Below are 16,204 nucleotides of genomic sequence, written 5' to 3' on the forward strand. Positions count from 1 at the left end.
CATCTGTAAGCACAAACATATATACAATAACTCATATTAGGTAGAAGTCAAAACTGAGACCTTGTAAGCACAGGTGCTCAAACTTAGCAACAAATTGAACGATAAACATGACACATCAAAACAAGCCATCCCCTTTCAATCAAAGCTCTTCGTTCATTCATCCCAGGGCCCAAGTCTTATGTACCAGCTTTGGCATAAAAGACAACATTATGTGTATCAAGAACTAACAAAATTTATTCACTACACTTCCAAGTTAAGGATCTGACGGTTCATGTGATACCCTGTGGAATAAAGACTTAAAAAAATTAGATGTTACTACCCATATCAATAAGGTGCACATTTCTTTGCGGGAGTCTTCCTATAAGAACTCTACAGTTAAGCATATTTGGCTTGAAGTAATCTTGGGATGGGTGACCTCCAGAGAAGTTTTCTCAAGAAGTGTGTGAGTGAGGACGAAACACATTGAAAATGACACGTATTGGTCTATGGGGCCTGTCATTAGTCTGATAAGGTCCGCCCCCTGTTGTCTGGTCCAAGTGAAAGAGGAGAGACGCAGTGCTCCCTGACAGACCCAAGTTGGGGCGTTACAGTTTAGGTCAGTATATGAAATCATATGGTGTCGAATTCCTCCAAGGCAAAAATATAAGATAAAATTAGCATTTTGCAACCAAAGTCATCTGATTTGAGATACCACATGGAGCAATCTATTACATAATGAGAGTCAACACCAAGCTGCAAAGGATGACCAACTAACCAGCTATATTCCCTTTTATTTTTTATTTGTTGATTATTCTTTTTTATTATTATTTGTACATTTTTTTCTTATTAAGATGCCTTCTGTTTTGCTAGTGTGTAAATCAGTTAGTTTGTTAGGTTTTTTGTGTATAAGTCTGCTGCTTGTATCTGCACATAAACTTAGTGAATTTACAAAGAGCACTTCTAAAATTCCATGCCTCACGCTCTCTGAGCTCTCTGATCTCTATCCTCTATTTTTTTTTTTTTTACATAGTATTAGAGCCTGAGAGTGCCATTCATGGAAAATCCCCTGGAAAGCTCAGCCGATTCTTCTTCACACCATCTCGCGAACCACTCTATCCATTTGAACACCTCCCCTACAAACTTTATCTCTTACCAGAATTTTTCACCTACCTTTAGTGCTTTTTCCACCTCTATTTCCACTGTGTTTGAACCTCAAACCTACACACAAGCTATGGAACACCCTGGCTGGTGTTAGGCCATGAATAATGACCTGGAAGCTTTAGAATAGAACCGTACTTGGATTATCACAGATTTACCTCCTGGAAAAGATGTCATTGACTGCAAGTATGTTGAAATTTGTGTATTTCCAAGAGGGGGGTGAATTGGTTATTTAAAAATTTCTCCTCCCAGGTTTATCCAAATCAGTAGTATTATGCAACTTAGGATCTATTTATGCAATTATAAACTCAATCATTCACAATACTAAATTACAAACATTCAAATGTTGAAATTTAAATTACGAAAATTAAAAGCAAGCACAAGAAATGTTATCGAGGTTCGGCCAATACTACCTACATCCCCGCCTTTAACTCGCAAGTTCAGGGATTCCACTACGTCTCACTTAACGGGTGGAGTGGCACCATTTACAACATTTTACCAAGATGGTGCATCTAACTTTCCTAACCTAGTCGAAGTCAATCTGAGACTTTTCACAGGACAAGTCTTCCTCTTCCAAACACACGTCAAGTATACAATAGATAATCAAATAAATTTTTGCATACAAACAAATGTGCTTCTACACAAGCAAATATGTATCACAATACGGTACAGATAAATATGCACTCACAGATGATAGAATTTATGCTCAGTGTCAAATAAAGTGTGCTAATCACTCAATCTGATGTTAATATGCAATCAAGTCCTAGAGTGTATTTCCAAACAATCTTTGAAGCAAAATATCAATATTAATCAATCACAGCAGGTTTCAAAGAGTTCCAATAAGAGTATTCAAAATATCTCAGAAATGATTTTCTCAAAATATTTGCTCAAGAGATATTTGAAAAATCAGTAAGCTTGTGAAAAAGATTTTACACAATCGAAAACACACAAGCTTGATGAGTCTTGCAACAATGATGCAAAGACTCACTAGCTACAAAAGTTTTCCCATACAAAGATATATTTGTTAAATCGGGGGAAAATCTTAGCTAAAACTCTCAAATAAAAACAATCAACCAACTAAAACAAAAGGAGTTTAAGCAAATGAAATCAAAATGAAATCACTCAAAAACACTCTTTAGAAACTTGATTTATCAAGAGAATAGCAAATGAAGAGTATATTTGGGTTTGTATATGAAAAATGAGCTCTCAAAATTTCAGAGAAATTTTCTCTTAATGATAATGTTAATCACATATTAATTGTGCAAATGAACCCATATATATAAAGAATGCCAAAATTATAAAAATTGTTTAAAATATGTTTAAGAAAAATTAACCCTATTTAACCCCAATTAATTTCGATAAAAATTAGGCTAATCTAAGACTTTCGATCGCCCGAGCAGACACATAAGCAAAAAGGTGTTTTTAAAGCTCAGGTGCTTATGGACAGATTCGGGTGGCTGAACTAGGTGATTGCCAATCTGTCCGAGATTCAGTCACTCGTCCTCAAATTCGGTCCGCTGAACTTGCATGTTCGGTCACCCTAGGGTATTTTGAACGTAAACGTTCGGGCGTCCGAGTTGTTGGAAAAAGTCAAGACTTGTGTTCGGTCGACCGTGGACGTTTAGTTCAAATTTGTTCAGTTGCCCAAGCTATAGTCAATAGTTTGACTTTTCAACTGTTCAGTCGATCGAGGCGTTTTCAACGCCAAGGTTCAGTCGCCCGAAACCTTTCCATTTTTAAACCTTAAGCCATATTTAACCCTTGTTATTTTCCTAAGTGAAGTGCAGAGACCTAGGGGACAAACTATGATCTAGGCATTTTAATTTAGCCTAAAAACTTGAAGTCGGTCGACCGCCCTAAAGTCATTTGATTAACCTACGGTTTGTCTACGGCATTACTGAGCTTACAGATCCTACATGCATGATATGCACTAATTATTACAGACTATGGCATATTAAATATTACAAACCCAAACAAATGAAATATAAATTACAAACAATAAACAATTTGATCTTCATTTTACTTCGAGTCTCCATATACACCATATGAAATTGTCAATTTATGCAAGACTCAACATACACACAAACTCAAGGCATAGATTAAATACCTTGTATTTATCATTATCAAAAACGAGATAGGATTCAAAAAGTCAACAAAGTATGTCTACAAAACCAAGTTTAATTATGTTGGGTTAGTTAGAGATTGAAAGCAAGACTTGTTGTCAAAGGTTTTACACAACAAGAGGGCATAGATTACATGGAGACTTTTTTCCCTGTAGCTAAACTTGTGGCAGTGCAAGTTTTGCTCTCGGTGGCAGCCGTTCAAGGATGGTTTCTTCATCAATTTGATGTTAACAACGTTTCTCTCCATGGAGACTTAGAAGAGAAGATTTACATGTGCAAACCCCCGAGAAAAACAACAAAGGAGGACCTCACCAAGTATGCAAGTTGCTTAGGAGCCTTTATGGCCTTAAGCAAGCCTCAAGACCATGGTGTTAAAAATTCTCCTCCTCTCTTATTGCTTTTGGTTTTCAGCAATCTCAAGCCGACTATAGCCTCTTTACCAAGCTTGATGGTGCCGCTTTTACTACCTTATTAATCTATGTAGACGATATTATTGTGGCTATAAGTTGTCCCACAACCATCACAGCTCTCAAGTCTTTCCTTAATAGCCAATTTAAGATCAAGGATCTTGGTTCCTTACACTATTTTCTTGGCTTTGAAGTTGCCTGGTCTTCTAAAGGAATTCACTTATGCCAATGTAAATATGCATTGCATATTTTGGCTGACTAGGGAACCCTTGGCAGCAAACCCACCAAACTGTCTATTAACCAGAATTTTAAATTGAGCTAGGATTCTAGTGACCCCATTTCAAATCCAAGCTCTCATAGGAGGCTCATTGGTCACTTATTGTATCTAACCCTCACTCGTCCTGATTTGTGCTACGTTGTTTAGCTCCTTAGTCAATTTATGGACAACCGAGGACTCAATATTTAGTCGTTGCTCACAAAGTCTTGAGATGCATCAAAGCTGCCCCAGGATAAGGTATTTTGCTACCCTCTACCTCTCAACTTTAGTTCCAAGCTTATTGCGGCTCGAATTAGGTTTTATGCCCCAACACTCATCAATCTATTACAAGATATTGTATCCTTCTTGGTGATTCACTTGTTTCTTGGAAAACAAAAATGCAAACTGTGGTATCTCGTTCATCGGCTAAAACCAAGTGTCATTCCATGGCCTCAACTTGTTCCGAAATCACTTGGTTGTGCTACTTGCTTTCTAATCTTCAAAATTCCACATCCACAAGCTACAGTCCCTTATTGTGACAACCAAGCCGCTCTGCATATAACTGCCACTTCAATTTTCCTTGAACAGGCTAAGCATATTGAGTTAAATTGCCACCTAATAAGAGATAAAATTCAAGGAGCTATCACCATAGCTCATATCACATCCCAATACCAGCTAGCCGACATTTTTACAAAGGTATTGCCTTCTTACCTTCTCCAATGACATTTATCCAAGATGGGAATATTGAATCTCTGTTCTCCATCTTGCAAGAGGCTATTACATAATGAGGGTCAACACCAAGCTTCAGGATGACCAACTAATCAGCTATATTCTCATTTATTTTTTATTTGTTGATTATTCCTTTTCTTATTATTTGTACATTATTCCTTATTAAGATGCCTTTATTTTTGTTGGTTTGTAAATCAATTAGTTTGTTAGGTTTTTTGTGTATAAGCCAGTGACTTGCATCTGCACAGAAACTCAATGAATTTACAAAGATCATTTCCAAAATTCCATGCCACACGCTCTCTGAGCTCTCTCATCTCTATCCTCTAGCCCAAGACTGCATACCTACTAGATGATAGAATGCAGCTCTACTATGCTCCAAGAGCAAATTCAAACTCAACAGAGCTTGAGATCTAACATAAATACTAACATTTACGGCACACACAAGTTAACAACAAACAAAACCCCATCAAAACCCACAAGTTGTTCGTAAAATTACATGGTATTATGGCTATTTTTTGGCAAGGCTCAAGCTGAGAAAAGGAACAGGATAACTTGTGCAAATTCATCCTCCAGTTTTTTTAAAAAAAAAATTATAAGAAAAATATTGCATAAATTCCTAGAACATTTCTCGATGTCAAGCCCTTTTCACAAATTCAATGTTTCTAAACTATTAATGACGGATCACAACCATCAGGGTCTATCAAAATTCATTAAAAATGGAAAAGCAAGGAACATGAAAGCAGATTCTAAATGAGAAGTAGCCAACAATAACTCTCTAATGTACACTTTGTCAATGCTGCAGCATTCCAGCATTTCATCATTTGCTACTGTTCATTCATGTGACTCCACAAGTACAAATAAAGGCTTGCCCTTCAAACGCTCACGACCCTGCAGGATTCCAAAAATCAAAAATGATAACAAAAAAATCCAATTACACAGACAAGATTATGCTAGAAGTATAGTATTTCAAGATTCTAAGATCAAAAGAAGGGTTTGTTAAAAAGGAAAAAGGGCACACAGAAGAATATAGAGTTTTGGAAAAAGCAACTAATCAAATTTGTACAGACCTTAAATAGATAACAAATGCTTTAAACCAATGGGAGCCGCAGGATTAATGCATAGTGGAATGATGTGCCATGCCAAAAATTTGCCCAAAAATATAAATCAAATTATCATCTTTGCATGCACAAAAATTGACGTTAAGTTATTAAAATATATCATTAAGAACAAAAAAGGGATTAGGATGAAGTTGTTTCACCCTTTTGGCATAATCAAGGACTTAAAATATAAGACTAGAAACAGTGAAAACAAAAGAAAAGAGATTTCTATCCCAGCTTTTTGGGGGAAAGAAACTTTTCTGTTTTTTTTTTTTTAAAGAAAAAAATAAAAATAAAAAAATCATTTTGAGGGGTACGCTATCACTTAGAATCTAGAGGGTGAACCTTTGACTGGCAAGGATGTTAAACCCAAACTTGAGCATTAGATGTTGTAGTTACTGAGACAGCCTCTCCAACAGCAGAGCTAAGAATGCTAACACCATGACCTCCCCAAACCCCTAAAATATGGAAGGGGAGCCTTGTGGACTGGGTTTTGTATTCTCTTTTCTCTCTTCTTTTTCAATCATTAATAACATACATCAACATTAAGGCAGTTTGCACTTGAAATATAGTGAAAGTATGCCACAGTATAACAGGTAACAGCTGCTATCTGATTGTCAATTACAGTGCCTTCATATTCAAATTAAGCCAGCTGGAAATGAACCCAATTTTATGTAATCATGTAGAAAGCAATAAATCAAAATTTTGAAAGACCATATAAAAGTGAGACAGAAAGAATTTGACCTTCAATTTTTTTCCAGCAATCACTAACAAATTAATAATCTACTGGTGGAAAGAACTCTTTTCAACATCAAAATGAGAGCAAGATTTTCCAAATAGAAAAAGTCAAAATACCGCCAAAAGGAGTTTGGTAAAATTGTTCAATAAATTATTGCAATCACACCTTTAAGAGCTTCTCAAACCCTAACCCACCAATCTTGTAGTAAGAAATAACTATATAAAGCCTCTAATTTTCAAAGTAATGCAATTTTTAATGGGGAAAAAGGATGAACATTTTGAGCGTTCAGACTCTTGCATGTGGCTAATCTACATTATTTATGCCATCATGGACAGTGTCATTAAAGGCAAAAAGGCTCCATCAAGGCCTCAACATCACGCATTTACCAAAATAGAGTCCCTAAAAAGGACTTATCTCCACAAGGGAGGTGCTAAAATGAATGTGCGCATGCATATGCAAACCTTACCTAGATAATATAGCAATTATCAACAATCTCATCAATATCACTTGATAACAATAAAATTCAACTACATAATTGGATTAATGTCTAGTGCGATCAGCTGGAAGATTATGCATTTGCTATGTTGAAGAGTGGGATTAGACTCCAAATGATAGCAATAATAGTAATAAAAATAACATAAACACAAACATTCATCCTGCATTTGGGAGCATAGCCTTCGGACCTTAGATTTGGATTAGAGTGGATTTAAATTTCAATATAATTTGATAGTACATTTTATCCAAATCCAATACATATCCAAATCCAAGGCTTCTCCAAACATAAAGTCAGGTATCTCTCAAATAAAATAAAAGGGAACAATTCAGTAAAGCTTTTGGTGCTATGTGGTGGCTCCCAAAGAAAAGATAGTAGAAGGAATTAAATGGATACTGTCTTCTAGTCTTCTTATAGAGAATTAAAATGTATTTTGTAAAATTCTTACATAATTAATCCCTCCAACTAAAATTCTTCCAGATCCCTACAGGCTGTGTGCACCACTTTTAATATTTCATAATGGAAAGTAGAAGAATGAAAACCAACAAAATTATGCTACATCAAAATGCTGCACTATAGAGAAGGAAAAAAGATGTTCATTCGATTCTATGCCATTAAAGTTTATGCTACATTTTAGAATAATAAATAAATAAATAAAAGGGCGTCCACAGGCCACAAGGCTCCCCACTTTGCAAGGGTGGGCCTTGGATCAACGGTAAGGTTGCTTCTTTTGACCGGTTGGTCATGGGTTTGAGTCCAAGGAAGCTACCAAAAGCAGGGATAAGCCTGTGTACACTGAGGTCCAACAAGAAAACAAATGACAAAGTATGGTCCAAGCCACCAAAGGGCCAAGTCCAGCTTTACAACAGAAATATAGTCTTTAATAAGAAAACCAAAATTTCCAGTTGCTGCACACCACTTGACAAGACATTTAAGTTGTATAAACAGATGACACATGGTGAAGAATAAGGGAGACATAAGTGTTGGGATTCACAAATAAGAAATATGAAATGAATTGGTGGAAGCAGGGTTTATAACCATCTGGATTCCAAAAAAATTCAGTGGTTCACAAAAAGAATGTAAAGGCTTCAGTGGAGCCAACTTAATGCATTAGTAGGTCAACTTATAAACAGCACTAAATAAAAGAATTTTCAAATTCAAAATCTTAAGGGCAGATCTATGCCTGCAGATATTTTTCCCTAGACAGGAAGCTCAAAATGTAGATAAACTTCCATTCAAATGTCTGGTGTAATGTTTGAATAAAGAAGAAAAAAAATTCAAGTTCTCTTCATATTTCTGCAATCTGTATTTAGAAATATTTGTCATTCAGGCGTAACACAATGTTAATCATAATAATTGAAGTAAAAATAGAATCCATAGCAAACTGTTAATGCTAGTTTCTACAAGTCTCGTCTCTTTAATATCCCAGCCTTTTGCTCCTGTCACTTGACAATCTGATGGAACTGATGCAAGACAATATTTACCCAAGAAGAAAAATCATGGGATATATTAATGTTAATTTCTGGTCGTTGCATGGCACGCCTTCGGTGCCCTTTAATGAATTCACTCTTTTTACTCGTAATATATTATGTGTGTGTGAGTGAGAGTGCATGTGTGTGAATGTGTATGTACCCAAGCACAAAGTTTTTAGCACTCTAAACCACACAAAAAGGACCAAAAGTCCTGTTACCACTGACATTCGCAACACAAAGTGGCATATCATCCATAAAACACCCACTAAATTTTTAATGGCACATCAGCAGAAAGACTTAGGTTTGATGTGCAGTAACTTAACCAACATTGTCACAACCAGCAGGAATGGAAGAAAAATGAGTTTAAATAAGACGCACCTTTAAATCTGGCACTTCAATTACACATGCACATTCAACTACTTCTGCTCCAGCTCGTTCTAAGAAACAACATATTTATGCCAACTAGTCATTATCTAATTAAAAGAAAGATGAATAATATCTGCAAAAACTGAGATTCATGCAAGGACATCAGTTAAGCTAAAGGAAAGAGGTCAACCTTACAAATCAAATAATTAACCAGCCCAAAAGCCCATGACATTGCAAATATTAGAGATCTAAACAATCCTCAACAGAGGTGAACTTGTTAGGTGCACCATTGAAAAGAACATCAAGACTCACAGCAGATGAAAAACAAGTTAATTGATAACTTGAAACATGAAGTTTAAAATAAAATTTTGCACCACATCTTCATGTCATAGTAGATATTTTGTACTCATGATGAAGCCAAAATAGAGTCAACCACTCACTAATAGAAGTAGGATGATAAGATGCAAAGAAAAAAAGAACTATTGAATAGGATGATTAGAAAAATAGAGCATGTGAAGTTGTTAGTGTAGCTTTTTACTTGATTGAATCTGCTCAGCTTCCTTAAAATACCATCTCATTTATTAAAAAACATGCAACCATTAATCTTGCATCCAGAATGATAATGTTCTTTACCTTTCTAAGATGGCCAAATCTACCAAGATTATTATCGAAGTATATAATGAATGCAGACACACAGTTTTCTACTATGCATTTGTTTGCAAAATATCACGATCATTGGACCTAGCACAGCACATTTGGCATGTGAGTATCTGTACCCATTAGCATTCTTGTTACATATTAAAAGAGGGCCCACCCAGTAAATTCATAGCCGCACAGAGAGTTCCACCAGTAGCAACCAAATCATCAACCACCAAAGCACGCTCTCCAGGTTCAACTGCTCCAATGTGCATCTCAAGGCAATCCTTTCCATATTCCAAAATATACTCTTCCGAGATGACAGGACCTGCCATTATAGCAATATTTGATTAGAGTGACGCAATGAGCATAAATCTATGCTTTGCCTATAATATCTGCAGTTAAAAATAACGAAGATTTAAAGATACGTATGAGTAATAATTATGTTAACCATCCAACCTGTTCCAGAAGATCCGAACTGAGGTGAATGACATAGGGAATATCAATATAAAATGTAATATTTGAGAAATATAAAAATTCATTTTCAAGGAGCACACCATGCCTAAGATGATGGTTTGACATAAACCTATGTAATATTAAACATCATTAATGCATTATAATACATGCTTCATATTGATGTCCTCTCTAAATAGATTTAAACAAAAAACAAAAGAACATTAAAAAAAATGTTGAACAGTCAGGATTGGAAGCGGCAACATAACAACACAAGATACCATATACTGCATGCAAGAATTAGGCCCAGTGAAAGAGAAGAAAAACATGGACTGAGGAACAGTTAAGGATAGATGACCCATCAAGGCAGCTCCAAGCAGTCCATCAATCCGCCTAAATTCAAGGTCTACATTCTTATGTCTATTAGTCATCATACAATTCTGGACCAGACAACTAGTGTGTAAACAGAGAAACTTACTCCCCAATGTTAATTTATGGTGTTCCACCCAAGTTGCTGAACTTGAGCACAAGCCTTGTAGGTTTTAGACATCATCAATAAGATTATTTCCATCCAGATGCACCAATTTGCTTTCATGTAGTGCATGAATCAAAGAACATGAACCACCTATTCTTCCAAGGTTACCAAGCTCCTATTGGTAAGAAGGTTTAGATAAGACCAATAACAAATTCATATGACAATTGCACTCTAAAGTACTTACAATAAATAATGAAAATTTACATTAAAGATATAAAATTAAAATTAGCAGAAAAGAGAAAATAGGACTTGTTACTTCAGACAAATTGAACATTCAGAGCAATTTTTTTTTTTTTTTTTGGGACAACCAAAATTGAGAAGCATTGATGCAAGATCAGAGTTGCCTTTCCCAAGGAGTTGCCTCAAGCCAAAGACAGGTAAGATCTAAGTAATTCAGGATGTCATGGAAAATGAATCAAGCTTGGCACACAAAGGCCTATCAGCTAATAGGAAGAATTGTAAAACCCACATCTAATTAAACAATATTAAATACCACCAACAAGGTATAGTGACAAGTTGAACTCAACTAGTCTAGCACCTAATAGTAATTCTAAATTCTTCAAGGCATAAGAATCATACCAAAGAAATGAAGAAAAACTGGCTGGTAAAATCACAAAATTAAGTATTACGATAGGAACATGAGACAGTAGTCAGCAAGTAGTGCTTGAAATATAGTCAATACTTCTTATAATATTCTTTGCAAGGAAATATATTAACAAAAGTATTCTAATATGAAAAGGCCAGAAGACAGCTTCAAGCATCATTGCAAGGGTTCGACATTACAGTAAATCATTAACTCAAAGTGATGAGTAAGCATGGAAAATGATAAGAATGGACAATCAAACATCATGTGTGAGTTCACAGAAATTTAAAGAAATGCAGTAGTCTAAGATACTACAAATTTGACAGCAGCATAAGGAAGAGATAGATCAGTGTTTATCAACTGCAAAAACAAATGTGTCAGTGAATGTAACTATTCCACAAATAAATCACCACAGGAGGAAGAAAATACCAGGCAATTTCCTTGGTTTTCTCAAAGGAACAAACTTTGCACCAATTGCCAATGCAAGGGGTGGGCCAAATATAAAACCACGGGCTTCAATTCCTGGGGAAAAAATTATAAGTCAGAGCACAATGCCCAGGAATCAGTCAAACAGAACATGCTCTACACAAATTATATTCCTTCAACTAAAATGCAGTGGACTAAATTCAGAGTTATAAAGGAATCATGTAGAAAAACAGCTAACTGGAAATCAAAAAAGATTGGGAGTCCAAGAATTTTTTATTTTTTCACTTCATATTTCTTTTATAGGCGGGCTGGGGGGGCTAATAGAGCCTTTCCTTTTATCCTTTCTGACCAGAATGACATTAAATACATATACACTCAGTATGAATTAACAGCCAGGTGCCAATCTGTAAAGCATGATATCAAATAAAACCAAAATGTCGTAAGTCCAATAGTTCTTCAGATGGGAAATGAATCATCAAATGTGAGATGATGAACCAGAGATACCAAAATGTAAGATACTAAATGCGAACATACACATTCATGATAAGGATGAATTGTGCAAATACAATTCTCAAAAATAAAAAATTAAAGAAAAAAAAAAACAAAAATCATTGCAGTACTAGTTAATCATGGCCTGGCATTGTCAGGATGCAGAATTTTATTTTTAAGATACAAATGTCTCAAGTAAAATATGCATGTGTAGCACATAGCTCAGCAAGCTAAGCAGAGAGATCCTACCTATAAGAGTTAAGAAGTTAAAAGGTAATTGGAACAATGCGCTGAGAACACAGAGAACAAGGGAACTTCCAAATAGAAAATAGCATAGAAGGTTCCAGCTATAGACTCTAAAAATTTAATTTAAAATAGAACACGAAAGGCAGAACCAATTCAACAAATTGAAATTCATAAACAAACAATTTGCAAACATACGTAAAGTTGAATAAAGATTAAAAAAAAAAAAAGATGAAGTGATTCAGGCGATCTTTGGGGACACAAAAATTGAGAATTAGGGATTATGAATTTTAAATAGTGAAAATTTGGACAAATTTCAATACAAAATTGTATGATACTTTACCAAAAATGTTCTTGAATGCAATCACAGAAAAGTTTCAAGAGAATCAATGATGTAGACATCCCCACAGTTGCAACTGCTGCTTATGTTGGACCCACTAAATTGGAGTTTTCTTAGAAACCAAAATTTGTGTGTATCCATCTATATCAGGATAATGTCAACCAGAATGGCAACTGATAACACATCTTGATCCTTATCCCTCTTCTCCCAGCCCACAGACCAAACCCCTCCCCCAGCTCAAAATAAATAAAGAAATGAATAAACAAATGTAACTATTCATTTGAATCTATTTTTTTGAGAAGATTCCATTTAGCAAGAGAAAAGAAATCCTCATTTAACACAATAAGACAAAAAACGTCAACATGAGCACAGAAGGTGACAATTACTAAAGAACGAAAATGGAGACAAAATAAGAAAAGTATTAAGCATTGGACTAGACAATTTTAATCAAATTTTAACTAAATCAAAACCAGGGCCCCTATTAATGGAGACACAGAAAAACCTTTCTAGCTTCCTATGAGTATGTGGGGCACCAACAAGGAGTGCTGCAGTGTGGTACACATGCAATAAAAAAAATCATGTGTTTTCGTCAATGTGTGGCAGTTGTCAGAGAAAATGAACGACAGTATTGTTTGTTGTCTATCCCAAAAAATCCTTCAATGTGCTCTGAATTTTCATTCATTAATTCCATCTATTAAAGAATTAAATATGCAATAGCCTTTTATTTTAATATAATAAGATTTAGAGTGGGGGGCGGGGAGGAGGGAAGAATATACATGATGTTCCACGGTTTTATCATAGGACTTCACGGTTAACCCAACAAGTTGAATAAATCTAAATCCAACCTACACAGAACATAATGGCAGGGGAAAAGACAAAACCCATTGCACAGCCCCAAACAATTATAATATTTCAATCAATAATCCATTGTCTGAAAAACCCAAATGGCATAATGATGCAAACAAAAAAAAAGCAGAGGACTTGGGGATGGTAAAGAAAGAGACACAAACGAGGCTCAAGAAACAACTCATCAAACAGTGCAACTGTAGAAATCCCCATTGTAATGGAGCCAAAGATCAACCCAATCTGCTAAGCCCGAAAAAAAATTAAAAAAAAAAAAAAAATAGATCAACCCAATCCAGGCCTACACCCCATGGATCCCTCCTCTAACAAGGTCGGTAAATCCATTACCAACCACCATCCTGGCAGATCAGATCCTGAGCACATGCCGCAGCAACTAATTCTGAGCCACCCAACTCTTCACCGAAAGCCATCAATGGCACCACCCCCACTAACAAAGCTCAAATAGTCAAAACAAAAAAGAATCACCCACGAACCCCCACTTCCAAAATGCCCTTCAAAAAGCACAGAAAAAATAAAAAGGCAAAAGCAGAAACTTATGCAACCGCAGCATTTCCCGCAACCTCCAAACCCACCTTCTTTATTTATAATAATAATAATAATAATAATTATAATAATAACAAGGACCCCACCACATACTGAATCTAATGAGAGAATAAAAAGCTCCCAAAAAGCCCAAATAAATAAATAAATAAATAGAGAGAGAGAGAGAGAGAGAGAGAGAGAGAGAGAAGGAAAAAAAAAAAGCATACCCGCAACAACCGAAATGTTCTCGCCTTTGTATCGCTCCACAAACAAATCGACTGTGTTCTTGAAAGCCTTTGGATCGAGCAACAGAGTGGTGATGTCTTGAAACATAATCCCTACGATAAAAAAAATGAAAATCAAACTACCCACAAAAAAAAAAAAAACCATATATCAAGCAGCGAGAAAAATTAAAGAGAAAGAGGGCCAGAAAGAAGGGATAACCTGGTTTGGGAAAATTGGGCACAACGCGAATCTGAGTTTTGATACTATGGATACGAGGGTCTTCGTCCTTACAAGCCGACATTGTACGCGAAACAGAGGAAGAATGGAGGGAGGTGGAGGAAGAGAACAGCCTCTTTCTGGGCTTATGTTTGTTTCCCACTAGAATTTGGTAAGAGTGAGAGGAGCAGAGAGAGAGGGAGGGGACTGCAGCGGGGAAGAAAACTGCAGAGTGGGAATTTATAGAGAGAGGATGGGGATGGGAGATATGAGAGAGTTTTGGTGAGGGCTCACTGCACAAGAATGAGAGAGAGAGCGATGGGTAATCTCCTCGACAAGTAAGAGAGAGAGGTGGCATCGTAAAGTTTAAACAAAGGGATTGTGTCACGAGGTCCCCTCTCTCTCTCTCTCTCCAACTCTGTACGTCTTCTCTCTGTAGAATCTCTACAAACTCTGTTTCTTTCTCTCTCTACGATCAAACTCTATTTGTGCTGTGCAGACGCAGAGCGAGAGAGAGAGAGAGAGAGAGAGGGGTGATGCGTCTGCTCTGGAACTAGCCGGCTTCCTTTTGGGGATTTCGCGCGCTCCTTGAGCTACTCAAAGTCGCACAGCCGCACAGGCACATTTAGGCATGTGATGTGTCCTGCCCCTTAAATTATTCCGGACTTGCCCCTATTCATTTCCAAGGACATTATCGACCTTTCCTTATCACAAATAATAAATTCTAGAATATCTTCGTCCCCTTTAAATTCTCATTCGTTTTTGGGAATAAATAGTTATAGTGGTAAATTTTAAAGCAAAAAACATTAGCCTTTCTATTTTAAATAATCCATCAACCAAACCAAACCAAACCAATCAAGTAATCAATCACTCAATCAAATCAATCAATTTTTCAAGTACCTAATCAATCAAACCAATCAATTTTCCAATCAACTACAAAATCCAAACTAAGATGTAAGATTCAACTTTTGTTTGTTTGTAAATATGAAAATTTGATTCAAGTTTTGTGGTTAATAAATTTGTTTTCTCAAGATAAAGTGTAATATAAAATCCAATACTCTTTCCAAAAATTTAGACCTTAAATAAATTTTCAATTAAAGAGTCTTTGGGTATTTCACCAATCAACGTACTCTCTTACGGTTTCAGTAAAGTATGAATCAACCAACATACTTTCTTTCGGTTTCCGCAATCCCAAAAACAAATTTAGCTTAAGTTTACTTAATATCCAATCCACATAGTATATGATTAAGAATTTAAAACATTCACGCTGTTTATATATGCTGAAGATAAAAAGCAAAAGAAAAAAAGAGTGAGACCATGATTTTTACGAGGTTCGGCTTATCTCTAGCCTACGTCCTCTCCTTTGGCAAACCACCAAAGGATTCCACTATATCAATTCCTTTGTCGGGCGGAACAACACCATTTACACACTCCTTTAGTAGGTTAGAGTCCGCCTCTCCAAGTGATATCCCCTCACTCGGTCACTCCTTCAATTAGGCTAGAGCCCGCCTCTCTAAGTGATATCCCTACGCTTAACCAATAATCCAAACACTTTAGAATCGTCAAAAATACAAGAACAAGATCAATAATCTAAGTACAAAGAATTACCCTCAGATAGGGTGGATTAGTACAATTTCAAATACTATATACTTCAATCAAAATATCAATATGAAATACAATTGAAGCTCAAAAGAGATTTCACCAAGTTTTCCTTCTAGATGGGAATCAACAATTCAGAAACATAGAGAATTATTGATCAGTTGCTTCTAGAAAATCTCAGCAATTCAGATGTGCAAAGATGAGAGCATGAGAGCTTTAAGAGTGTGAGAGTTTCAACTTTAAGAATTGATTTT

General features: G+C 35.9%; 1 protein-coding gene across 1 annotated transcript; it reads right to left on the reverse strand.

The window, feature by feature from the left end:
• Window positions 1-5,204: 5,204 nt before the first annotated feature.
• LOC131164788 (adenine phosphoribosyltransferase 3) lies at window positions 5,205-14,974 on the reverse strand. The gene is made up of 6 exons (XM_058122239.1): window positions 14,355-14,974; window positions 14,138-14,248; window positions 11,456-11,548; window positions 9,634-9,783; window positions 8,832-8,890; window positions 5,205-5,540 (listed from the first exon to the last, which is right to left on the reverse strand). Exons 1-6 carry the CDS (start codon window positions 14,707-14,709, stop codon window positions 5,484-5,486), a joined length of 825 nt encoding a protein of 274 aa, XP_057978222.1. The 5' UTR covers window positions 14,710-14,974; the 3' UTR covers window positions 5,205-5,483.
• Between the last annotated feature and the right edge of the window lie 1,230 nt (window positions 14,975-16,204).

The sequence above is a fragment of the Malania oleifera genome, chromosome 9 (assembly GCF_029873635.1).
Source record: "Malania oleifera isolate guangnan ecotype guangnan chromosome 9, ASM2987363v1, whole genome shotgun sequence".
Taxonomy (NCBI): Eukaryota; Viridiplantae; Streptophyta; class Magnoliopsida; order Santalales; family Ximeniaceae; genus Malania; species Malania oleifera.

Excerpts from the sequence above, each read along its gene's own strand:
- LOC131164788 (XM_058122239.1), bottom strand. The coding sequence starts at position 14,709 with ATGCCACCTCTCTCTCTTACTTGTCGAGGAGATTACCCATCGCTCTCT. Across the intron at positions 11,549-14,137 it reads GAACATTTCGGTTGTTGCGG|GAATTGAAGCCCGTGGTTTT; the intron begins GTATGCTTTTTT and ends TTTTTTCCCCAG. Across the intron at positions 9,784-11,455 it reads AAAACCAAGGAAATTGCCTG|GTCCTGTCATCTCGGAAGAG; the intron begins GTATTTTCTTCC and ends CTATAATGGCAG.